This window comes from Salmo trutta, chromosome 23 (assembly GCF_901001165.1).
Source record: "Salmo trutta chromosome 23, fSalTru1.1, whole genome shotgun sequence".
NCBI classification, from domain to species: Eukaryota; Metazoa; Chordata; class Actinopteri; order Salmoniformes; family Salmonidae; genus Salmo; species Salmo trutta.
In genome coordinates this window covers 36,548,104-36,575,576 of record NC_042979.1, presented here as the reverse complement: position 1 = coordinate 36,575,576, position 27,473 = coordinate 36,548,104, and the positions used below count along the sequence as shown (strand labels likewise).

The window sequence follows — 27,473 nt, the reverse complement described above, 5'->3', positions numbered from 1 at the left end:
AGGTACTGTATATAATATGGGGCTGTACTGAGAGTCTGAGTAAGGTACTGTATAGATTCTATAGAATATGTCCATCCATACTCACCACAGTTCGTCCACCAGTCTAACGAGCACAAAGAAGGTGTTCTTGCTGACCCGCTTCTTAAACGTGTCTGGACTGTGACAGAACCTGGTGTATGTGGTCTGTGGTCAAGGAGAACACTGAAATGACCTGCACTCTCAAGTATTGCGTCCCACATTCACAAAACAGTGAATATATTTTCCACTCTCACAGAAGTCACTTTAGGTGACAACATAGTTGGGACACAATCAGGTTTACCTGTATTTATCTCATCACCACAAGCCAAATCCATTCAGTTGTTAGTATTCCAACACACAATATTCTAGCTGGTGTTGAGACACTCGAGGCGACCAAAAAAGGATATCTGTAGTGGAGCTTCTTAATGAGGTCCTCTGGGCTAATGAAGGTCCTGTATGTGGTCAGGAAGACCTCACAGTACAACACCAGATCTGTAAGGGAGCAGAGGAGAACACCACCCCTTTAAAAGTCCACCACAAATCATCCGAGGTTGACAACTAACGATGGATCATCTCAACTTTAGAGAACATGGATGACATGAATAGATGGGACACGTCTGGTAACCTCTGATATTCAGAGAAATAAGCTGGTCAAGACATACTGTAGGTCAAGACATACTGTAGCTATTCTACAACTTGACATTTCACTGTATACCAATTTAACAGACAAAAAGCATGATCAGATCCCTCTGGTTTGAACTACATCTACGACACACACACACACACACACACACACACACACACACACACACACACTGTGCCACTGACCCAGAACCACAGTAACACACATTTTAATAGGGGCTGATGTCGAACGGTGATAAATGCTACCTACCTTTGCGGTCTGTCTCTGTGGCGTGGACTAACAGAATATCCCCTGATCCAGCACGCACATCAGGACCATCGTCATTCTGAGAGAGAGAGAACGAGAGATGAATAGATGGAGAAAAAGGGAGGCAAGGCAGAAAAAGGGAGGCAATGCAGATCGATAGAGACGGGTGAGGCAGATAGAGAAAGGAGAGGGGAGAGAGGGGAGTGAGGCAGATAGAGAGATGGGGGAGCGAGGCAGATAGAGAGATAGAGAGAGAGAAAGAGGGTTAGGGAGAGATTTTATGAGGATTAAGGCAGGAATGCAGTCTAGTCCAAAATGCAGCTCACTCCTCTCTGTCCATGCTCTCTCTCCCTCCCAGCCCTGCACCAGCTCCACTGACGAGAGAGTGAGAATGAGAGAGTAGGGGGGAGGGCTGCTATACGCAGGACATACACTGACCACACAAGCAGACAGATCCCCAACAATAAAACTCTAATTTACCGCTACAGTTGTCCTTTGTTGTTTAACCAGACCTCCCTCTCTCTTTATCCCTTTCTGACCTTGCAGAATGGGGACCAGCACACACACACACACACACACACACACACACGTCTGTCAGACTGCACCAAACCGAAAAAAGGAAAGGAAAAATCATTTTAATGGAGAAACATCCCCTGCAGTTCCTCTAGAGGTCAGTAGTAGACTAAGAGAAAGAAGGAATGTGAGTGAAATGTGAATATCACCAGTGTGAAGGTTTCTTATGTCAGAGTTTCACATACAGTATGTAACATGAACAAAATAGCATTTAAAGAAATTGTAGCCAAAGACAACCACAAGCGTTCTAGAGACAATGCTTACTTAGCCAATAGACATGGGTAATAATGTTAGTTCAGTCATGAATGAAGGCAGAATTACCTCCTGTTTGAGTGTTATCCGGGACATGATCTCTTTGTGGTCAATGAGAGAGAGCTCATCCACTTCCTCCTCATCGCTCTGGACCGAGTCTGTAGACTTCTGCCTCCTGCTGACAGAAAGACCGATGGAAGCACCATTAGGTCTGTTTACCTAAACTTACATACATAGACATCGAATGATTACCTAGAATAAAATTGTTACCCATGATAAATGTTCCATTCAAATTGCACTGGTCAGAAGGGGCTTAGTCTCTTCTAGTAATTCTCTCTCTATGCTTACATAGACCTAGCATTGGTCATTAATCAGTATCCATTTCATTCAATTGCGGTTTTACCTTCTAGGATCACCGATCAAGTAAAGACATTACGCCTGAAGGGGAGAGGGAGTGTTTATGCAATGTGACCTGAATGGTCACTTAATCCCATACCTGTCCTTGTCCAGAGCCTCCTTGCTATTGGAGGAGTGCATTTGCGGGGCGGGGTCTTGAATGACATCGTCAGCAGCGATTGGCTGTGAGGGGCAGAGTAATCTCTGTCAAGGTAGGTTGAGCAACAGGAATCATGGAACACCAACACATTATTTACACAAAGGCTGTCTCCATCAAAAGAGTTGAAATGGAGTTTGCTCCCCCTAATGTAATAGGTAGAAGTTGTCATTAACCACTGATACAGATATTTTCTCATCCGCTTAATGGTTACAGTTAGTATTGTTGCAGAAATCTGATCCTAGAGCTGTAATTTCTTAAGGAAAACAGTCCTAAACTGCCTTATGTAGTCACGTGTTTATTTTCCCAAGCTTTAGCACACAACGTTTGGCATAAAGCAGGTTTTTAAAGGATCAACGAGTTTAGTCTGCTTTGTGCTTTCATTTTTTTGCCAAGGAAAATAGAGTATTGTAGTATCGTGATACTGGTATGGTGACAATCCTACTAGGTTGAGTGCATTAGTTATTTACTCTGAGGCAGGGAGGCAGCTCCAGCTCCCCATTGGCCTGGCTGGATGAGTACAGGTTGACATACTCGCCCTCGCCACCCTCGTCGGCGCTCTACGGGAAGAGAAGAGGGACGGCCACAGAATAATTTAGCATAGAACATACTGTGGGGACAGCAAACTCAGGGCTACGGTGAGGCATGGAGAAGCACTTCTACATGGAGTTGTATGGTTTTTGCTGGTTGGAAGTGTCAATACTTGGCCACCAGGTGGCACTGGTGTACATGTTTAGTGTTTAATGAGTGTACAGTATTTCAGTATAACGAGTGTGTTACACATGACGGTGAACAGGTGAAACACAGTCAAAAGTTCTATGGGTTCCATTTAGACCCACAACTGCAATCAGTCTGGATAATACAATAAGCAGTAGTCAAGAATCACCAAAACAGGAGGACATCTTTCACTATGGTCCACAGTTTAGATGCTTTGTGATTACTGGTATGACAAGATAAATGGTCCTGGAAATCAATGAGTCACCAACAATGTTATTGTCTGACGGGCATCCACCTTAAAATGACTCCTTATTACTGAAACATATCGTCCTGTTATCATCTTCTGTCTGTCTGTCTCTGTCTACCAATATCACCTGTCTGTCTGAGTCAGGCTACATCTGTCTGTTTATCTGTTCGTCTGCCCGTCCGTCCGTCTGTCTGTTTTTGCCCGCCCGCCCTTCCATGTCTGCCAGCCCCTCCGTCTGTCCGTCCGTCCGTCTGTCAGCTCACCACTGCCGAGGTGCGGAGGAGAGAGTCAGTTAGAAGAGAAGTGGTCTCAGGAGGAGGAAGACAGACGGCCACAGAGCCCAATGAGTCGGCCAGGGAACCGTTGGGCCCGCCCCTGCTGCCATCCAATATAGTGGCATTGGTCAAGGCGACCTGGTCTGAACTCTGCGATTGGTGGAAAGTAGGAAAGGAAACCAGGAATCAGGAAAGAAGGACAGTGTTATGACAGGTTGAGAAAATAAATCAGGCAGAATCAAAGCTGAAAAGTAGAAAGAAAAAGTCCCCATCAGCACCTCCTCTCCTGGACTAAAGTGGATGTATGGTTCAACATACTGTAACAATGAATGGACTGATATCAATCTTTCCATGCCTTCCATGTGACTGTATGTGTGTAAGTGTGAATCAGAGTGTGTGTTTGTCTGAGATTGTGTAGTCATGGCGACCAGGTGAGCAGATTCCTGTGAGGAGGAGAAGCAGAAAGCTAGTAACCTGCTGTAACACGCTGTGCACTGTCTACCAACCCTGTTATGTTCAGTAGCGGTATATGGGCCAAATCAGAGAGGAAGCCAAGCCAGTGAAAAGACATATTACAACCTATGGTGTGATATTTGCGTTGTTTGCTCTATAACCCATTCGTTCATACGCCACCAAGGTATACAATAAGGCCGTGACAACAAAAAGACAACAGTCACACAGTGGCAGAATAAATTCAACTACACATAGGCTTGTTTCATCACAAAACTGTAGAGCAACGTCTGTCCAGTGAAGTCCACAAAGCAAATACTGCATGTAACAAACAGTTAGATCACCTGCAGCATGGTCAAGCAAGTTCATGTTTTAAAACAGCTTACTCTTACTATAAACTAGTGATTTAGAAGCACCGAGTTACCGCAAGGCAGCACAGACAACAGGAGCACTGCCCCTGCTATCCCAGCTACATATCAACTTAAACATTTAAAACATCAACAAGGCTAATACAGTGCATTCAGAAAGTTTTCAGACCCCTTGATATTTTCCACATTTTGTTACGTTACATTACATTTTGTTACGCCTTATTCTAAAATAGATTTTTTTTAAATCCTGTCAATCTACACACGATGCCCCATAATAACAAAGCAAAAACAGGTTTTTATACATTTTTGCAAATTTATTACAAATAAAAAACAGAAATACAATATATAATATATGTACATAAGAATTCAGACCCTTTACTCAGTACTTAGTTGATTTACTTTTGGCAGCGATTACAGCCTTGAGTCTTCTTTGGTATGACGCTACAAGCTTGGCACAACTGTATTTTGGGAGTTTCTCCCATTCTTCTCTGCAGATCCTCTCAAGCTCTGTCAAGTTGGATGGGAAGCGTCGCTGCACAGCTATTTTCAGGTCTCTCCAGAGATGTTCGATCGGGTTCAAGTCCGGGCTCTGGCTGGGCCACTCAAGGACATTCAGAGACTTATCCTGAAGCCTCTCCTGTGTTGTCTTGGCTGTGTGCTTAGGGTTGTTGTCCTGTTGGAAGGTGAACCTTCGCCCCAGTCTGAGGTCCTGAGTACTCTGGAGCAGGTTTTCATCAAGGATCTCTCTGTACTTTGTTCCAGTCATCTTTCCCCTCGATCCTGACTCGTCTCCCAGTCCCCACAGCATGATGCTGCCACCACCATGCTTCACCGTAGGTATGATGCCAGGTTTCCTCCAGACGTGACGCTTGGCATTCAGGCCAAAGAGTTAAATCTTGGTTTCATCAGACCAGATAATCTTGTTTCTCATGATCAGAGTCCTTTAGGTGCCTTTTGGCAAACTCCAAGCGGGCTGTCATGTGCCTTTTACTGAGGAGTGGCTTCCGTCTGGCCACTCTACCATAAAGGCCTGATTGGTGGAGTGCTGCAGAGATGGTTGTCCATCTGGAAGGTAATCCCATCTCCACAGAGGAACTCTGGAGCTTTGTCAGTGACCATCGGGTTCTTGGTCAACTCCCTGACCAAGGTCCTTCTCCCCCCAATTGCTTAGTTTGGCTGGGCAGCCAGCTCTAGGAAGAGTCTTAGTGGTTCAAACTTCTTCCATTTAAGAATGATGGAGGCCACGGTGTTCTTGGGAACCTTCAATGCTGCAGAAATGTTTTGGTACCCTTCCCCAGATCTGTGCCTCGACACAATCCTGTCTCGGAGCTCTACAGACAATTCCTTCGACCTCATGGCTTGGTTTTTGTTCTGACATGCACGGTCAATTGTGGGACCTTGTATAGACAGGTGTGTGCCTTTCCAAATCATGTCCAATCAATTGAATTTACCAGTCAAGTTGTAAAAACATCAAGGATGATCAATGGAAACAGGATACACCTGAGCTCAATTTCGAGTCTCATATCAAAGGGTCTGAATACTTATATAAATAAGGTATTTCAGTTAATCTCTAAGAGACAGAACGTGTCTCCTTCCTGAGAAGTGACGGCTGTGTGGTCCCATGGTGTTTATACTTGAATACTATTGTTTGTACAGATGAACATGGTACCTTCAGGAGTTTGGAAATTGCTCCCAAGGATGAAGCAGACTTGTGGAGGCCTACATTTTTTTTCCTGAGGTCTTGGCTGATTTCTTTTCATTTTCCCATGATGTCAAGCAAAGAGGCACTGAGTTTGAAGGTAGGCCTTGAAATACATCCACAGGAACACCTCCAATTGACTCAAAAGATGTCAATTAGCCAGAAGCTTCTAAAGCCATGACATCCTTTTTTGGAATTTTCCAAGCTGTTTAAAGGCACAGTCAGCTTAGTGTATGTAAACTTCTGACCCACTGGAATTGTGATACAGTGAATTAATCTGTTTGTAAACAATTGTTGGAAAAATTACTTGTGTCATGCACAAAGTAGATGACCTAACCGACTTGCCAAAACTATAGTTTGTTTAACAAGAAATTTGTGGAGTGGTTAAAAACCGAGTTTTAATGACTCCAACCTAAGTGTATGTAAACTTCCGACTTCAACTGTATATCCATCCTGCACTGCCTGTCTAAAGCCCTCGAAAGCCAAGTGAACAAACAGATCAACAACCATTTCGAATCCCACCTTACCTTCTCCACTATGCAATCTGGTTTCCGAGTTGGTCATGGGTGCACCTCAGCCACGCTCAAGGTCCTTAAAGATATCATAACAACCATCGATAAAAGACAGTACTGTGCAGCCATCTTCATCGACCTGGCCAAGGCTTTCGACTCTGTCAATCACCGCATTCTTTTCTGCAGACTCAATAGCCTTGGTTTCTCAAATGACTGCCTCGCCTGGTTCACTAACTACTTCTCAGATAGAGTTCAAATCGGAGGGCCTGTTGTCTGGACCTCTGGCAGTCTCCATGGGGGTGCCACAGGGTTCAATTCTCGGGCCAAGTCTTTTCTCTGTATATATCAATGATGTCGCTCTTGCTGCTGTTGATTCTCTGATCCACCTCTACCCAGATGACACCATTCTGTATACATCTGGCCCTTATTTGGACACTGTTAACAAACCTCCAAACAAGCTTCAATGCCGTACACCACTCCTTCCGATTATGATTTTCCAACACCGATACCGATTATTGGAGGACCCGAAAAACCCGATACCGATTAATCGGCCGATTCGTTTTGTTTATTTGTAATAATGACAATTGCAACAATACTGAATGAACACTTATTTTAACTTAACATAATACATCAATAAAATCAATTTAGCCTCAAATAAATAATGAAACATGTTCAATTTGGTTTAAATAATGCAAAAACAAAGTGTTGGAGAAGAAAGTAAAAGTGCAATATGTGCCATGTAAGAAAGCGTTTAAGTGCCTTGCTCAGAACATGAGAACATATTTAAGCTGGTGGTTCCTTTTAACATGAGTCTTCAATATTCCCAGGTAAGAAGTTTTAGGTTGTAGTTATTATAGGAATTATAGGACTATTTCTCTCTATATGATTTGTATTTCACATACCTTTGACTATTGGATGTTCTTATAGGCACTTTAGTATTGCCAGTGTAACAGTATAGCTTCCGTCCCTCTCCTCGCTCCTACCTGGGCTCGAACCAGGAACACATCGACAACATCCACCCTCGAAGCGGCGTGCAGAGCAAGGGGAACAACTACTCCAAGTCTCAGAGCGAGTGACGTTTGAAACGCTATTAGCGCGCACCCCGCTAACTAGCTAGCCATTTCATATCGGTTACACCAGCCTAATCTTGGGAGTTGATAGGCTTGAAGTCATAAACAGCGCAATGCTTGAAGCATTGCGAAGAGCTGCTGGCAAAACGCACGAAAGTGCTGTTTGAATGAATGCTTACGAGCGTGCTGGTGCCTACCACCGCTCAGTCAGACTGCTCTATCAAATCATAGACATAATTATAATATAACAAACACACAGAAATACGAGCCTTAGGTCATTAATATGGTCGAATCTGGAAACTATCATCTCGAAAACAAAACGTTTTTTTCTTTCAGTGAAATACGGAACCGTTCCGTATTTTATCTAACGGGTGGCATCCCTAAGTCTAAATATACCTGTTACATTGCACAACCTTCAATGTTATGTCATAATTACGTACAATTTTGGCAAATTAGTTCGCAACGAGCCAGGCGGCCCAAACTGTTGCATATACCCTGACTCTGCGTGCAATGAACGCAAGAGAAGTGACACAATTTCACCTGGTTAATATTGCCTGCTAATCTGGATTTCTTTTAGCTAAATATGCAGGTTTAAAAATATATACTTGTGTATTGATTTTAAGAAAGACATTGATGTTTATGGTTAGGTACACGGAGTAATGACAGTCCTTTTTCGCGAATGCGCACCGCATCGACTATATGCAACGCAGGACAGGCTAGATAAACTAGTAATATCATCAACCATGTGTAGTTAACTAGTGATTATGATCGATTGATTGTTTTTTATAAGATAAGTTTAATGCTAGCTAGCAACTTACCTTGGCTTCTTACTGCATTCGCGTAACAGGCAGGCTCCTTGTGGAGTGCAATGTAAAGCAAGTGGTTAGAGCGTTGGACTAGTTAACCGTAAGGTTGCAAGATTGAATCCCCGAGCTAACAAGGTAAAAATCTGTCATTCTGCCCCTGAACAAGGCAGTTAACCCACCGTTCCTAGGCCGTCATTGAAAATAAGAATGTGTTCTTAACTGATTTGTCTTCCGGTTTCTGGCCCAACCCTCTAACCACTAGGCTACCTGCCGCCCCACAAACCAAACAATAGACCAGTCGACTAAATGGGGTCAACCCTACATAGATCACTGATAAACACCACACACAGGCGGGCGTGTACACACCATCTATATATATATATATATATATATAGAGATAGATATAGAGATAGATAGATAGATAGATAGATATATATATATATATAGATATATATATATATATAGAGATAGATAGATATAGAGATAGATATAGAGATAGATATAGAGATAGATAGATATATCTATATATATATATATAGAGATAGATATAGAGATAGATATAGAGATAGATATAGAGATAGATATAGAGATAGATAGATAGATATATCTATATATATATATATATATATATATATATAGAGATAGATAGATATAGAGATAGATATAGATAGATAGATCTATATATATCTATATAATATATAATCTATATATATATATCTATATATAAATATATATATATATATATATATAGATATCTATTTTTCTATATATAAATATATATATATATATATATATATATATATATATCTATATATAAATATATGGGTATGCAACATGGGTATGCAAAAGTGTAGTGAGAACGAATGAGGATGTTTCCACTGACGACTAAGGACAGTTTATATTCTTTCCACCCAACAAAATGTTCCGACATACTATTCCCCACAAATGTACAACCATAAAACCTACTAAACACACACACACACACACACACACACACACACACACACACACACACACACACACACACACACGAGAGAGCGGAGAAGAAAGATTTTCCACTGAAATGGCATTGTTGGCATTAATTTAATTACTAAATCAAATATATTGCATATATTTTCTATTTCCTTCCAGACCTCCCATCCTCATGGCATCCCCCCAAAACATCACGCCCCGAGGACTTGAGGAATGTGAACATTCCATTGGCACAAACACTGGGAGGGGATCGAGGGGTTGGGGGAGGCATGAGAGGTGTAAGAGAGAGAGGAGGGGGAGGGTGAAGTAGACAGGGAGCGGGAGAAGGGTGGATTTAAATTGTAAAGTGTACTGTAATGTTTAACGTGTAAATGAAGTTGGATTTGATTTAGTGGGCAAAAATGGGTAGAGGTGAAGAGGACTTAGAAAGGGAGAAGAGCGGTAGAGGAAGAAGGGTAGAGGGGGAAGAAGAAGAGCAGGAGAGGGAATCTGTTTTGCATCAGGCCGGGTCCAAATGGAGTGATTCCACAGGGAGATCCCGACCTCCTCAGCGTGGCCCCCACAAATACCCTACAAATACCTAGGTGTCTGGCTAGACTGTAAACTCTCCTTCCAGACTCATCAAACATCTCCAATCCAAAATCAAATCTAGAATCGGCTTTCTATTTCGCAACAAAGCCTCCTTCACTCACGCCACCAAACTTACCCTAGTAAAACTGACTATCCTACCGATCCTCGACTTCGGCGATGTCATCTACAAAATAGCTTCCAATACTCTACTCAGCAAATTGGATGCAGTCTATCACAGTGCCATCTGTTTTGTTACCAAAGCGCCTTATACCACCCACCACTGCAACCTGTATGCTCTAGTCAGCTGGCCCTCGCTACATATTCGTCGCCAGACCCACTGGCTCCAGGTCATCTATAAGTCTATGCTAGGTAAAGCTCCGCCTTATCTCAGTTCACTGGTCACGATAACAACACCCACCCGTAGCACGCGCTCCAGGAGGTATATCTCACTGGTCATCCCCAAATCCAACACCTCCTTTGGCCACCTTTCCTTACAGTTCTCTGCTGCCAGTGACTGGAACGAATTGCAAAAATCGCTGAAGCTGGAGACTTACATTTCCCTCACTAACTTTAAACATCAGCTATCTGAGCAGCTAACCGATCGCTGCAGCTGTACATAGTCCATCTGTAAATAGTCTACCCAATCTAACTACCTCATCCCCATATTGTTTTTATTTACTTTGCTGCTCTTTTGCACACCAGTATCACTAGTTACACACCATCTGCTCATCATCATCTGCTCATCTATCACTCCAGGGTTAATCTGCTAAATTGTAATTACTTTTCTACTATGGCTTATTTATTGCCTTACCTCCTCATGCCATTTGCACACACTGTATATCGACTTTCTTTTTTTCCTATTGTGCTATTGACTGTGCGCGTGTTTATTCCATGTGTAACTCTGTTGTTTCTGTCGCACTGCTTTGCTTTATCTTGGCCAGGTCTCAGTTGTAAATGAGAACTTGTTCTCAACTAGGTTAAATAAAAGGTGAAATAATATATATATTATTTGGTTAAATAAAGGTGAAATGGTTAAATAAAGGTGAAATAATATATATATATTTTTAAATCACTAGTAGGCCTACTGTATATACTAGTATTGATGGCTGTCAGCTGACTTGATGGACTAGCCCATTGTATTGACTTAACTCTGTGTCATTGTGGATTCTATATGTTCAAAGTTGTTTTTATGCTCCTTTGCTACAAAACCAATTGCACTCTGGGACATTAAAGTTGAAACTTGGAGCCATTGAGAACAAAATAAACGCGTTTATCATGCGTGCAGCTAACCACCTCAACCTCATTCATCCCCAGGTATAGTCCATCTGCTGTGGAGGTCCCTGGCGCAAAGACAGTACAGTATGATCACTTGCTCACGTAAGGTAGCTTGCTTTGTATGAATGAAATTTGGGACTCCTCTTTGTCTCCACTTTGTTCCACAGTATGCACCCACTTCTGTGTCAGTTGTTTCATTAGTCAAAACGCATTACTTTGTATCCTATGATACAAAGCCTGAGGTGGCTTAGAACACACTGCAACAAATGCACACGTAGTACGTACACACACTTACAGGTAACTGCCAAAATAAAGGAAACACTTAAGTAAATGAGGAATAGAAAGAATATTGAAAGCAGGTGCTTCCACAAAGCTGTGGTTCCTGAGTTAATAAAAAAAAATTGAATCAAATTGTATTAGTCCCATGAGCCGAACACAACAGGTGTAGTGAAAAGCTTTCTTACGAGCTCTTAAGCAACAATGCAGTTAAAAAAATGTTTTTTAATTAACAAGTAATTAAAGAGCAGCAGTAAAATAACAATAGCAAGACTATATACAGGGTGGTACCGGTACAGAGTCAATGTGCGGGGCACCGGTTAGTTGCGGTAATTGAGGTAATATGTACATGTAGGTAGAGTAATTAAAGTGACTATGCATAGATGATAACAACAGAGCGTAGCAGCGGCGTAAAAGAGGGCGGTGGAGGGCTATGCAAATAGTCTGGGTAGCCATTTGATTAGCTGTTCAGGAGTCTTATGGCTTGGGGATAGAAGCTGTTTAGAAGCCTCTTGGACATAGACTTGGCGCTCCGGTACCGCTTGCCGTGCGGTAGCAGAGAGAACAGTCTATGACTAGGGTGGCTGGAGTTTGACAATTTTTAGGGCCTTCCTCTGACACCGCCTGGTATGGAGGTCCTGGATGGCAGGAAGCTTTGCCCCAGTGATGTACTGGGCCGTAAACACTACCCTCTGTAGTGCCTTGCAGTCGGGGGGCCGAGCAGTTTTTAAAAATGTATTTCACCTTTATTTTACCAGGTTGGCCAGTTGAGAACAAGTTCTCATTTACAACTGCGACCTGGCCAAGATAAAGCAAAGCAGTGCGACAAAAGCAACACAGAGTTACAAATGGGACAAACAAACGTACAGTCAATAACACAATAGAAAAATCTGTATACAATGTGTGCAAATGAAGTAAGGAGGTAAGGAAATAAAAAGGCCAATAGTGGCTTAGTAATTACAATTTAGCAATTTACACTGTAGTGATATATGTGCACATGAGGATGTGCAAGTCGAAATACTGGTGTGCAAAAGAGCAGAAAAACTAAAACAAATATGGGGATAGTTGGTAGGTAGGTAAGTAGGTAGTTGGTTGGATGGGCTATTTACAGACGGGCTGTGTACAGCTGCAGCGTCAGAAAGCTGCCCTGACAGCTGACGCTTAAAGTTAGTGAGGGAGATATTAGTGTCCAACTTCAGCGATTTTTGCAATTCGTTCCAGTCATTGGCAGCAAAGAACTTGAAGGAAAGGCGGGCAAAGCAGGAGTTGGCTTTGGGGATGACCAGTGAAATATACCTGCTGGAGCACGTGCTACGGGTGGAAGTTGCTATGGTGACCAGTGAGCTGATATAAGGCAGAGCTTTACCTCGCAAAGACTTATAGATGACCTGGAGCCAGTGGGTTTGGCGAAGAATATGTAGCGAGGACCAGCCAACGAGAGCATTCAGGTCGCAGTGGTGGGTAGTATATTTGGCTTTGGTGACAAAACGGATGGCACTGTGATAGACTGCATCCAATTTGCTGAGTAGAGTGTTGGAGCAAGGATCGGTAGGATGGTCAGTTTTACGAGGGTATGTTTGGCAACATGAGTGAAGGAGGCTTTGTTGCGAAATAGGAAGCCAATTCTAGATTTAACTTTGGATTGGAGATGCTTAATGTGAGACTGGAAGGAGAGTTTACATTCTAACCAGACACCTAGGTATTTATAGTTGTCCACATATTCTAAGTTCGAACCGTCCAGAGTAGTGATGCTAGTCGGGCAGGCGGGTGCGGGCAGCGATCGGTTGAAGAGCATGCATTTAGTTTTACTTGCATTTAAGAGCAGTCAGAGGCCATGGAAGGAATGTTGTACAGCGTTGAAGCTTGTTTGGAGGTTTGTTAACACAGTGTCCAAAGAAGGGCCAAATGTATACAGAATGGTGTCGTCTGTGTAGAGGTGGATCAAAGATCATTGATATATACAGAGAAAAAATAGTTGACCCGAGAATTGAACCCTGTGGCACCCCCATAGAGACTGCCAGAGGTCTGGACAACAGGCCCTCCGAAATTGACATGCTGAACTCTGTGAGAAGTTGTTAGTGAACCAGGCGAGGCAGTCATTTGAAAGACCAAGGCTGTTAAGTCTGCCGATAAGAATACGGTGATTGACAGAGTCGAAAGCCTTGGCCAGGTCGATGAAGACGGCTGCACTGTCTTTTATCGATGGCAGTTATGATATCATTTAGGACCTTGAGCGTGGCTGAGGTGCACCCGTGACCAGCTCGGAAACCAGATTGCATAGCGGAGAAGGTACAGTGGGATTTGAGATGGTCGGTGATCTGTTTGTTCACTTGGCTTTCGAAGACTTTAGAAAGGCAGGGCAGGATGGATATAGGTCTGTAAAAGTTTGGGTCAAGAGTGTCTCCCCCTTTGAAGAGGCAGATCACCGCCTCCAATCTTTAGCAATCTCAGACGATACAAAAGAGAAGTTGAATAGACTAGTAATAGGGGATGCGACAATGGCGGTGGATAATTTTAGGAAGAGAGGGTCCAGATTGTCTAGCTCAGCTGATTTGTAGATATCCAGATATTGCAGCTCTTTCAGAACATCATCTGTCTGGATTTGGGTGAAGGAGAAGCGGGGGGCCCTGGGCCAGTTGCTGCGGGGGGTGCAGAGCTGTTGGGCGGGGTTGGGGTAGCCAGGTGGAAAGCATGGCCAGTCGTAAAGAAATGCTTATTGAAAATCTCTATTATCATGGATTTATCAGGGGTGACAGTGTTTTCTAGTCTCAGTGCAGTGGGCAGCTGGGAGGAGGTGCTCTTATTCTCCATGGACTTTACAGTGTCCCGAATCATTTTGGAAGTAGTGCTGCAGGATGCAAATTTCTGTTTGAAAAAGCTAGACTTTGCTTTCCTAACTGCCTGTGTATATTGGTTCCTGACAACCCTGAAAAGTTGCTTATTGCGGGAACTTTTCGAAGCTAGTGCAGTACTCCACAGGGTGTTTTTGTGCTGGTCAAGGGCAGTCAAGTCAGGAGTGAAGCAAGGCCCATATTTGTTCTTAGTTCTACATTTTTTGAAAGGGGCATGCTTATTTAAGATGGTGAGGAAAGCACTTTTAAAGAATAACCAGGGATCCTTTACTGACGTGATGAGGTCAATATCCTTCCAGGATACCCGGGCCAGGTTGATTAGAATGGCCTGCTCGCAGAAGTGTTTTAGAGAGCGCTTGACAGCGATGAGGGGTGGTCGTTTGACAGTGGACCCATAACGGACGCAGGCAATGAGGCAGTGATCGATGAGATCCTGGTTAAAAACAGCAGAGGTGTATTTAGAGGGCAGGTTGGTCAGGATGATATGAGGGTGCCCATGTCTACGGATTTGGGGTTGTACCTGGTAGGTTCCTTGATAATTTGTGTGAGATTGTAGCTTAGATTGTAGGACAGCCGGGGTGTTAAGCATATCCCAATTTAGGTCACCTAGCAGTACGAACTCTGATGATCGATGGGGGGCAATCAATTCACATATGGTGTCCAGGGCACAGCTGGGAGCTGAGGGGGGTCTATAACAAGTGGCAACAGTGAGGGACTTATTTCTGGAGAGATGGATCTTTAAAAGTAGAAGCTCGAACTGTTTGGGCATAGACCAGGATAGTATGATAGAACTCTGCAGGCTCTCTTTACAGTAGATTGCAATTCCGCCCCCTTTAGCAGTTCTGTCTTGATGGAAAATGTTGTAATTGGGGATGGAATTTTTGGTGGCCTTCCTAAGCCAGGATTCAGACACGGCTAGGACATCATGGTTGATGGAGTGTGCTAAAGCAGTGAATAAAGCAAACTTAGGAAGGCGGCTTCTGATGTTAACATGCATGAACCCAAGGCTTTTATGTCTGCAGAAGTCAACAAATGAGAGCGCCTGGGGACACACAGGGCCTGGGTTAACCTCTACATCACCAGAGGAACAGAAGAGGAGTAGGATGAGGGCTATAAAAACTGGTCGCCCAGTGCATTGGGAACAGAGAATAAAAGGAGCCGATTTCTGGGCATGGTAGAATAGATTCAGGGCATAGTGTACAGACAAGGGTATGGTAGGGTGCGAGTACAGTGGGGGTAAACCTAGGCATGGAGTGACGATGAGAGAGGTTTCATCTCTGGAGGCGCCTGTTAAGCTAGGTGCGGTCTCCGCATGTGTGGGGGGTGGGACAAGGGGGTTATCTGAGGCATGTTGAGCAGAACTAGGGGCGCCGCAGTAAAATAAAACAACGAGAGCTGCCTGAAAAACAGTATGCAAGGCATATTGACATTAGAGAAAGGCATAAAGCAATCACAGGTGTTTATTGGGAGAGCTATGACAACAACGGGTGAGACAACAACGGGTAAACAGCTAGGACAACAACGACAGGTAAATGGCGATGAATGGGCAGAGAAGTTCAGTTGGCTACACACAGGTCCTGAGTTTAAGGCTGGGGCCGGGCCGACAGATAAACAAAATGAAGTACCGTGTTAATGAACAGTCCAGCAGGCATCAGCTGTGTAGCCGAGTGATCATATGGTCCAATGAGGAGCAAAGATGAGACAGGGAGCCGTTCGGTAGTCGATTACTACGTAAGACGAGCAGGAAACACGGCATTCAGGAAGCTAGCAGGCTGGGGTTAGCAGATGGATCAACACCAACATCCACGACGCGGAGGCCGGTTGAGCGCACATCGGCCGAATTACGTCAGTAGACCAGCAGACCAGTCGTGATGGATCGGCGGGGCTCCGTGTTGACAAAGGGTCCAGGCCAATTGGCAAGAGAGGTATTGTAGTTGGTGTACTTCGTTTGCTAGCTGGGAAATGGGCCAAGCTTGAGGCTAGCTGGTGCATGCTTCTGGACAAGGGTGTTATCCACAGTAGCAACTAGCTAGCTGCAAAGATCTGGTGTGATGGTCCAGAGCTTGCGGCAGGAATCCGGTGATGTAGTGGGGGGAAAAAAGCAGTCCGATATGCTCAGGGCTGATATCATGCTGTGCAGACTGGCAGGTACTATCCAGGCTATCCAGGCTAAAGCGGCTGGAGTTTGAGCTAAAAGGTAAAAACCACTAACAGTAGCTAACAATGACTGAAAAGCTAGTAGCTAATTAGCTGGCTAGCTTCTGATGGAGGGTGAGGCGAGTTGCAGGAAGGTATATTTAATTTGAAAATGGAAAAAAAGAGATTGAGATAATGAAATGTACACAAAAAGAAAAACGAAAAAGACAATATTTACATGGGATGAAAACAAGCACATCTTACTGCTCCGCCATCTTGGTTTTTGTACCAGGCAGTGATGCAACCAGTCAGGATGCTCTCGATGGTGCAGCGATAAAACTTTTTGAGGAGCTGAGGACCCATGCCAAATATTTAAAGTCTCCTGAGGGGGAATAGGTTTTGTCGTGCCCTCTTCATGACTGTCTTGGTGTGCTTGGACCATATTAGTTTGTTAGTGATGTGGACGCCAAGGAACTTGAAACTCTCAACCTGCTCCACTACAGCCCCGTCAATGAGAATGGGGGCGTGCTCGGTCCTCTTTTTCCTGTAGTCCACAATCATCTCCTTTGTCTTGATCACGTTGAGGGAGAGGTTGTTGTCCTGGCACCACACGGCCAGGTCTTTGACCTCCTCCCTATAGGCTGACTCGTTGTTGTCGGTGATCAGGCCTACCACTGTTGTGTCATCTGCAAACTTAAATGATGGCGTTGGAGTCGTGCCTGGCTGTGCAGTCATGAGTGAACAGGGAGTACAGGAGGGGGCTGAGCATGCCCCCCTGAGGGGCCCCTGTGTTGAGGATCAGCATGGCGGATGTGTTGTTACCTACCCTTACCACCTGGGGGCGGCCCGTCAGGAAGTCCAGGATCCAGTTGCAGTGGGAGGTGTTTAGTCCCAGGGTCCTTAGCTTATTGGTGAGCTTTGAGGGCACTATGGTGTTGAACGCTGAGCTGTAGTCAATGAATAACATTCTCCCATAGGTGTTCCTTTTGTCCAGGTGGGAAAGGGCAGTGTGGAATGCAATAGAGATAGCATCATCTGTAGATCTGTTAGGGCGGTATGCAAATTGGAGTGGGTCTATCGTTTCTGGGATAATGTTGTTGATGTGAGCCATGACCAGCCTTTCAAAGCACTGCATGGCTACAGACGTGAGTGCTATGGGTCGGTAGTCATTTAGGCAGGTTACCTTAGTGTTCTCGGGCACAGGGACTATGGTGGTCTGCTTAAAACATGTTGGTATTACAGACTCAGACAGGGAGAGGTTGAAAATGTCAGTGAAGACACTTGCCAGTTGTTCAGCGCACGCACACAGTACACGTCCTGGTAATCCGTCTGGCCCTGCGGCCTTGTGAATGTTGAACTGTCTAAAGGTCTTACTCACATCGGCTGCGGAGAGCGCGATCACACAGTCTTCCGGAACAGAACATGCTCTCATGCATTTTTCAGTGTTACTTGCCTCGAAGCGAGCATAGAAGTAGTTTAGCTCGTCTGGTAGGCTCATGTCACTGGGCAGCTCTCATCTGTGCTTCCCTTTGTAGCCTGTAATGGTTTGCAAGCCCTGCCACATCCGACAAGCATCAGAACCGGTGTAGCACGATTCGATCTTAGTCCTGTATTTGCCTGTTTGATGGTTCATCGGAGGGCATAGCGGGATTTCTTATAAGCTTCTGGGTTAGAGTCCCGCTCCTTGAAAGTGGCAGCTCTAGCCTTTAGCTCAGTGCGGATGTTGCCTGTAAACCTTGGCTTCTGGTTGGGGTATCTACGTATGGTCACTGTGAGGACGACGTCATCAATGCACTTATTGATGAAGCAAATGACTGATGTGGCGTACTCCTCAATGCCATTGGAGGAATCCCGGAACATATTCCAGTATGTGCTAGCAAAACAGTCCTGTAGCTTAGCATCTGCTTCATCTGACCCCTTTTTTATTGATCAAGTCACTGGTGCTCCCTGCTTTAATTTTTGCTTGTAAAGCAGAAATCAGGAGGATAGAATTATGGTCAGATATGCCAAATGGGCGAGGGAGAGCTTTGCATGCGTCTCTGTGTGTGGAGTAAAGATGGTCCAGAGTTTTTTCCCCTCTGGTTGCACATTTAACATGCTGATAGAAATTTGGTAAGACTGATTTAAGTTTCCCTGCATTAAAGTCCCCGGTCACTAGGAGCGCTGGATGAGCGGTTTCCTGTTTGCTTATGGCAGAATACAGCTCATTTAGTACGGTCTTAGTGCCAGCATCAGTCTGTGGGGGTACGAAAATGACAGATACTCTATCTACCTAGAGAGTTTATCTCATGATAAGCTGTAGACCACACTAACTTCCTTAGATATCATGCACTATCTGTTTTTTACAAAAATACATAGTCCTCCGCCCCTTGTCTTACTAGACTCTGCTGTTCTATCCTGCCAATACAGCGTATAACCAGCCAGCCGTGTGTTGATAATGTCGTCGTTCAGTCACAACTCCGTGAAGCATAAGATATTACAGTTTTGAATGTCAAGTTGGTAGTTTAATCTTCCACGTAGGTCATTGATTTTATTTTCCAAAGATTGTACGTTTGCTAGCAGAATGGAAGGCAGTAGGGGTTTATTCGATCGCCTACGAATTCTCAGAAGGTAGCCCGCCCTCCAGTCCCTTTTTCTCCGCCTTTTCTTGACGCTAATGATGGGGATCTGGGCCTGTTCCCGGGAAAGCAGTATGTCATTCACGTCGGCCTCCTCGGATTTGTTAAAGAAAAAAAAAAGATTCTGCCAGTTTGTGGTGAGTAATGCAGTTCTGATGTGCAGACTATATTTTCGGTCATAAGAGACAGTAGCAGCAACATTATGTACAAAATAAGTAAAAAAATAAATTGTTGCAAAAAACAAAATAGGAACACGTAAAACATCAGACTTCTTCTCTGGTGCAATCTTAATTAAGCAATCAGCATCCCATCAAATTAAAGTGTGTGTGTGTGTGTCAGTCACCAGAGCTCAACACAATTAAACACTTATGGGAGATTATGGATCGGCACCTGAGACAGTGTTTTACACCACCATCAACAAAACACCAAATGATGGAATTTCTGGTGGAAGAATGGTATAGATTCCAGACACTTGCAGAATCTATGCCAAGGTGCATTGAAGCTGTTCTGGTGGCTCGTGGTGACCCAATGCCTTATTAAGACACTATGTTGGTGTTTCCATTATTTTGGCAGTTACCTGTTCATCAAGAGCACACCTTTATCATAATCAATGTTGGAACCATGCCCAGAGACGAACAACATAATGCATCATAACAGGCTAAAACATAACAGCGCCGATGTTGCCTCAGGAGAAACACAACCACATCATTCAGGGCTATCAACAGTCAGATCCAGACAACACAGCCCTGGAGGCCTGCCAATTTGGGCCGTCAGGGCCAATCAGGTAGACTCACCATAGGCGTGGTCAGCGAGGCATGTCCACTCAGGTAGGAGGAGCTAGAAACCAATAGGCTGAGGCCTAGGCCAGAACCCGCCTCCTCCGCCGCCACCACCAATGACGGCTGGAGGTGGCACGACAGAGAGGAGGATGAGGAGGAAGAGGGGGAGGAAGAGTGGGAGGCCTGAGGAGGAGAGGAAGGAGAAAATGGAAGAAAAAAGGAATGGGGAAAGATAGATAAGAAAGAGACAGAAGCAGTGAGAATTGGGAGCAAAAAGGAATAGGGGAAGAAAAAATACATGAAAGAGATTAAGAAGAGACAAAGAAAGAAAAGTAGTAAAGTGTATTACCTTAGATATAGAGCAGATGGAGCAGCCGTTTTAGAACCAGAGCCAGAAAAGAGAGTTAAGCAGAGGACAGCACCAGTAATGATGGTGACTGTCAGACATGCAGAAATCTACCACAGAAGGGAATCAATGGAGAAGACTCCTTGTTGCTGACACTGAACATGAATCCAGTGTAATTAGTTCAGCCACACGGTCAGCAAAAGTCAAAGGGCATTGCTAGGGTCATCATTAGGGGTCAGAAGCATAGAAGTCACCAAATAGTCCAGACACCTGCATTTGCTCACAGTGTTCAGATCTGACTGCGGCACGCTAAACCTACAGCTTCAAAGAAACCAGGTCAACTACAAGGCCCAAAACACACTTGGAATATGATTCTCCTTCCCCATCAGTCTTCTTATCTGACTGGCACTGGCAGACTGTCAAAATGGCATTTCTTTCACAAAGCCGTGTAAATCCTGTAACATGGTGGCTTATTGGACAAGAGGAATAGGATGAGGAGGTAAACAGGCTTATCCCACCCGGGCCTCGACCTCATTAAGTCCACTACACCACCAGCCAAGATTACCAGGAGAGAGAGAGGATGAGGAGATGGAGGAGAGAGAGAGGGAGGAGGATGAGAGAAATACAGTTGGAGGAAAATAATACTTTACAACAGAAATCATCAAAACAAAGGTCTGGAAAGTGTTAAACTAGAGAGTTGTTAGTGGACGGCAGAAGACCGCAGATGGTCTCTCTCAGTGGCGTCCTACTGTATGAAGTGACGTCAGCTCACTGTTAGGGCTGGGAATTGCCTCACAATACTTAGGTGCCAATAGGATATGTATTGCAATTCTCACAATTCTATATGTATAGCGATTCTATACTGTGATTTTATTGCGATTCGATGTTCCAAACATATTGCTAAACACATGTCTGCTGCAGAGGGACAAGAGAGTCATGAGAAAACAAGTTTTGATCAGTCATGGAAATAAAAGTGCTGAAACCAAATTGTCTCCCTATTTAAAAAGATGGAGAACAAGCTATGAAGGAAAAATACAACCAACTGACTCATTGTAATGGCTGGAATGGAATAGATGGAACGGTATCAAACATATGGAAACCACATGTTTGACTCTGTTCCATTTATACTATTACAGATATTACAATGAACCCTTCCTCCTATAGCTCCTCCCACCAGCCTCTGCTAGCCTCCAGGTCTAGTCTGACAAATCAAATGACAAGTGTCTAACTGGTGACACCATAAAGGTTTTATCTCTACAGGTTAATGCATAGTCTAACCTCACCACTTGACACCTCAATCCCCAGTTATGTTGAACCAATCCCCATTAACCTGAAAATCGATCTGGCTTCCCTAGCCACTCCCCCACAGCTCTCCCCTTTATAGACTGATTGACCGAGAAAAGGAGAAAAATGAGAGCGCAAGAAGAAAAAACAAGAGAACGAGAGACTAGGCAGACTGAACAAAACCAGCGAGATACCAGCGAGAGATGGAGGAATGGCTTCCTGCAAGAATGCAGCTTTGGACTTGTCCTTTCCAGCCAACCAGCCTATAACCAACCTGACGAGTACAAATAACCTCAGAGTTTTTCTTCTAGGTCGTGTTCAAAAAGGACTGAAACAGAGAGGGTCCAATAAGAAAGGTCCCTTTTCCTTTCCTGTTCCACATTTTAAAACATTTTCCATCACATGCCCTAATCTACATTGACACGTGTTCTGGTTGCAAATGACCTATAGACAGTCAACTGTCTTCTGGGGTGTCATACAGCATAAATGACTCCCGTTGACCCCTAGGCAATAACTAATGTTGCACGACCATGACCTCACTGTTTTGGTTTCACCACAGGGGGGTTAAACTTTCACCTTTTAGATTACCATGTTTAATTGTTGACATGGAACTAAGTTAGAAGTGTTAAATCATCCACCTTAAACCCCTACGAGTAAAACATTTAACCGTTCAGAACTCAACCATGACCACATGGATGTCCACCTGGAGAGGAGACCTCACACAAAGAACCATGACCACATGGATGTCCACCTGGAGAGGAGACCTCACACAAAGATCCGTGGGCCCCGATTCTTCCCACTTTTCCCATAGTGTGCACTGGCAGGCTCCACCTTCATACCAATGCATCATCTCTAGTGTCCTTCTGAAACAAGACCTCTACAGAGGATTGACAAATTCTGAGGTGGCGTAGCCAATAAGGGCTCCCAGAATGGTTGAGTGGGGGGTGAAGACTTGAGGGTGAATACACACACTCACCAGCTGCCTCTGCTTGGGGGGCAGGGCGGGGGGCGGGAAGAGGGGTATGGGAAGGGGCTCGTGGACCGAGTCGGTGCTACTGAAGGAGTCGTTGAGGCCGTAGACGTCCTGGAAGCGTTTGTTCCTCTGCTCATAGATGCTCTCATTCTGTGGGGTCTGGTAGAACACTGAGGGCTGGGGCTCCGAGTAGTCCTCCACAAACTGCATGTACGCCAGGACTGGAGGGAGATTACATAGGAGATTAAAAGTGATTAAAGTGAAACGTTAAACACGCACACTACCAGCCTCAATTTTCTTTCCCTCTATCTCTTCCAGTCCTATCCCTTCCTTTCTCCAGCACACCCCCCCTCTCCATCTCTCCCTCTGCCACTCACCGTGCTTGTTCCTCTTCTCAGGCAGTGGAGGTGGACTAGACGGCAGGTCGGCGTTCTCGCTAGCCAGGTACTGGGCCACGAACACCCCCCCGTTGCTCTGGGGCATGGGCGAGTTGGGCGTGAAGAGGGGGAAGGGGGGCGTGGGGTGCAGCAGCTCCTCCTCCGACAGGTTATTGTATTGGGAAGGGGACCTCTCGTTGAGGGGGCCCCCCGAGGAGCCACACCCGTCCTGATAGGGCGAAACCTGGGAGCTGCGCCGCTTCTTCTGGGGTAATGCTGGAGGAGCACTGATGCGGGATGGTTGTAAGGGGATGATGTGGGAACCGGGCTGAGGGGTCCAGTACTCAGACTGGGGTGGGTGGGGTTGTTGGTGGTGGGGGGCGGGTGGTGACCTGAACCGGGGGTGAGGAGGGACGGGGGAGGAGCACTCACTGTGGGACTCGGGGAGGGGGGACAGGGACATGACCCCTGAGGGGGTGGCGGTGGAGGGCAGGTGGGTGTCCCCCATGAAGACAGCGAGGTCCTGGTGGAGAAAGTCATAGTCGGGGTCGTAACTCTCTGTGTTGTCTGGAGAAAAAATATATATGTTTTTATTGTCACATAAACCAGATAGGTGCAGTTAAATGTGTTGTAAAAGAGAGAGACAAGAGGTTAGAGAGGGGGACATTTGTAGAGAAAATAAGTGTTTGTGGTTAGGTGAGGCTGTTGACATATAAAGTAGGTGTTTGTTCAGTCTATGTATTTCTGTCCATCTTTACTAAACCAATTGTGTGCATTGTATTGTGTGTATTTTCATTGTGTGCGAGAAAGTACGCACTTGTTCAAAAATGTGTTTTTTTTCTATTTCGGTACAGACAGGGTATAAAGATCAACCGTGACTATGATGACTGTCTAACTGTATGTATATGTGTTTGTGCCCCTACCCAGTGTCTCACAGCTAGTATTTCTGGAGCACTGTCCACTGTCCTGTTCCATGGAGCAGAGCTGCTCTTCAGACCTGCTGAGCTTCCCCATGCTGCTGTAGGGCGAGAGGCGCGGAGAGTCGCACCCGTACGACTGGCTGCCCCCTGAGAAACGCCTCTGGAGAAACTCCTGCTCATAGTCCTGCTGCTGCACACACAGACAGACAGAGAGACACAGACAGAGACAGAGACAGGCAGGCACATATACACAGACAGACAATCAAAGGAGAAACCAGTTAGCTACACAGTCAGTTTCATCAAACAATAGAAAACTTTGTGGATATATGATCCGGTAATGGCCGGCCTAATCAAGTCTGATTTAGTCAGTCACTAGTTATGTATGCATCACTGTATCACGTTATTTCACTATAGTCTGGTAATCCACCCTGATCATACTCTGATGCAGATGCTCTATAGTAGACCAGTGTACAAGACCACAGTATTACTATCGAGTAAGTGGGTGTTATTCAACCATAACCCTTGGTGTGGGTTGGTGGTACCTGTCTGTGGACGCTGCAGGGCAGGCTGGAGCCGCGGCTCATGGGGGCCACCACTGCCACCCGGGTGGGCGACGAGGCCGACTGACGCTTCTTTGGGGGCAAAGCTGGAGGAGGACTGGAGAGAGAGAAGTACGATGTAGGACTATCAGTGAGAATGGAGGTTTTTAGGCATCTGATACCCAACCAGGCTGACAAAAAAACCACACAGTTTACTGCTCCTTGAGCAAGATTGTGGGATATGACACTGAGGGGTTGTTATGGTAATATCAGCATTTCCTGCTTAATGCCTCTTTTTCGATCACCTCTGGAGTAGCCCAAACAGAAGTTGGGCTTTCCAGGTTATCACACTGCAATCATCACAAGTCAATGGCAGATTTAAAGGCACATAAAATCAGCAGGTCAAGGATACATGTGGGACCATGACTGGGAAAGTGATGACAGTTATGATATGTACACACCAAACAGATACATACATGTTTATATGACATCATTGGTACACACTCATGCACCAAGCTTTCTCCTGATTGGATGAGGGCTTCATTGTACGGCGTGATGCAATGACGCATAATTAGGAACTCAAGCATGCAAGACAAGACACTCCACCAATCAGGCACTCCACCTATCAAGACTCTTCCGGGACGGGATTGGACAGTTATTAAGGAAGCAGGATGTCACAATGCAGGGGGATGACCCTACTGGCTAACATACGTGTCAGTCTTTGTGGATCTCCTAAGGCCAGCGAAAGTGGGGTCAGTAGCCAAGTGTGCTCTGTTCCCGGACAACATGGAGAGAGGGATGGAAAGTATGAAATGAGAGTTGAGAGACAGAGTGAAAGAGAGAGGGGAAGAAAACGTAAAGAGAGACAGACAGCAGTGCACCTCAAAAGCCTAGTAGTAGTATTTAAGGTTTTGATCTAATCTTCCGGCTAAGTCCAAGGCCTATGCATTTTTCATAGCTCCACTTCCTTAAGCCCACAGAAAATGAATGCCCGTCTACCACCTTCTGTTTCGCCACCTCTTATGACAATCCTTTTTCCACTGAAGAGGAGAAGATCATCTAGGCCAGCGGTTCCCAAACTTTTTATACCCCTTCGAACGTTCAACCTCCAGCTGCGTACTCCCTCTAGCACCAGGGTCAGGGCACTCTCAAATGTAGTTTTTTGACATCATTGTAAGCCTGCCACACACACACACACAATACGATACATTTATTAAACATAAGAATGAGTGTGAGTTCGTCGTCACAACCCGGCTCATGGGAAGTGACGAAGAGCTCTTATAGGACCAGGGCACAAATAATAATCAATAATTTAGCTCTTTATTTAGCCATCTTACATATAAAACCTTATTTGTTCATCAACAATTGTGAATAACTCACCACAGGTTAATGAGTAGGGTGTGCTTGAACGGATGCACATAGCTCTGCAATGTTGGGTTGTATTGGAGAGAGTCTCAGTCAAATCATTTTCCACACACAGTCTGTGCCTGTATTTAATGTTCATGCTAGTGAGGGCTGAGAATCCACTCTCACATAGGGACGTGGTTGCAAAGGGCATCAGTGTCTTAACAGTGCGATTTGCCAAGGCAAGAAACTATAAGCGCAGCCCTATCCAGAAATCTGGCAGTGGCTTCTAATTAAATAATAATTTCACAGAAACGCTTGTTGCAATTTCGATGAGGCTCTCGTTCAGATATCGGTAACTGGACTGGAGACAGGGCATGAAAGGGATAACGAACCCAGTTGTTTGTGTCGTCCGTTTCAGGAAAGTACCTGTGTAATTGCGCACCCAGCTCACTCAGGTGCTTCGCTATATCACAACTGACATTGTCCGTAAGCTTTAGTTCATTTGCACACAAAACAAATCCTACAATGATGGAAAGAGCTGTGTTGTCCTTGTTAATGCAGACAGAAAAGAGCTCCAACTTCTTAATCATAACCTCACTTTTGTCCAGCACATTGAATATACAGTGGGGGAAAAACGTATTTGATCCCCTGCTGATTTTGTACGTTTGCCCACTGACAAAGAAGGATCAGTCTATAATTTTAATGTTAGGTTTATTTGAACAGTGAGAGACAGAATAACAACACAAATATCCAGAAAAATGCATGTCAGAAATGTTATAAATTGATTTGCATTTTAATGAGGGAAATAAGTATTTGACCCCCTCTCAATCAGAAAGATTTCTGGCTCCCAGGTGTCTTTTATACAGGTAACGAGCTGAGATTAGGAGCACATTCTTAAAGGGAGTGCTCCTAACCGCACCTTGTTACCTGTAAAAAAGACACCTGTCCACAGAAGCAATCAATTAATCAGATTCCAAACTCTCCACCATGGCCAAAACCAAAGAGCTCTCCAAGGATGTCAGGGACAAGATTGTAGACCTACACAAGGCTGGAATGGGCTACAAGACCATCGCCAAGCAGCTTGGTGAAAAGGTGCCAACATTTGGTGCGATTATTCGCAAATTGAAGAAACACAAAAGAACTGTCAATATCCCTCGGCCTGGGGCTCCATGCAAGATCTCACCTCGTGGAGTTGCAATGATCATGAGAACGGTGAGGAATCAGCCCAGAACTACACAGAAGGATCTTGTCAATGATCTCAAGGCAGCTGGGACCATAGTAGTCACCAAGAAAACAATTGGTAACACACTACGCTGTGAAGGACTGAAATCCTGCAGCGCCCGCAAGGTCCCCCTGCTCAAGAATACATATACATGCCCGTCTGAAGTTTGCCAATGAACATCTGAATGACTCAGAGGACAACTGGTTAAAGTGTTGTGGTCAGATGAGACCAAAATGGAGCTCTTTAAGATCAACTCAACTCGCCGTGTTTGGAGGAGGAGGAATGCTGCCTATGACCCCAAGAACACCATCTCCACCGTCAAACATGGAGGTGGAAACATTATGCTTTGGGGGTGTTTTTCTGGGACGATGGACGGGGACGATGGACGGGGCCATGTACCGTCAAATCTTGGGTGAGAACCTCCTTCCCGCAGCCAGGGCATTGAAAATGGGTCGTGGATGGGTATTCCAGCATGACAATGACCCAAAACACACAGCCAAGGCAACAAAGGAGTGGCTCAAGAAGAAGCACATCAAGGTCCTGGAGTGGCCTAGCCAG

At 44.9% G+C, this 27,473-nt stretch overlaps 1 protein-coding gene across 6 annotated transcripts in view; it reads right to left on the bottom strand.

The window, feature by feature from the left end:
• rapgef1b (Rap guanine nucleotide exchange factor (GEF) 1b) overlaps nt 1-27,473 on the bottom strand; it is an 87,704-nt gene that overhangs the window by 7,092 nt on the left and 53,139 nt on the right. For 2 of the 6 annotated variants that reach the window (XM_029710074.1, XM_029710076.1), the window contains exons 7-16: nt 24,350-24,464; nt 23,811-23,997; nt 22,888-23,454; nt 22,514-22,731; nt 2,756-2,845; nt 2,229-2,311; nt 1,802-1,910; nt 911-986; nt 426-510; nt 86-178 (exon numbers count right to left, since the gene is read on the bottom strand). In XM_029710074.1, the coding sequence (XP_029565934.1) occupies nt 86-178; nt 426-510; nt 911-986; nt 1,802-1,910; nt 2,229-2,311; nt 2,756-2,845; nt 22,514-22,731; nt 22,888-23,454; nt 23,811-23,997; nt 24,350-24,464 (1,623 nt within the window). Of the gene's footprint in view, nt 1-85; nt 179-425; nt 511-910; nt 987-1,801; nt 1,911-2,228; nt 2,312-2,755; nt 2,846-3,512; nt 3,675-19,922; nt 20,091-22,513; nt 22,732-22,887; nt 23,455-23,810; nt 23,998-24,349; nt 24,465-25,057; nt 25,118-27,116; nt 27,133-27,473 lie in introns of all 6 variants that reach the window. The other 4 variants (XM_029710077.1, XM_029710080.1, XM_029710078.1 and 1 more) reach the window with 3 other exon arrangements.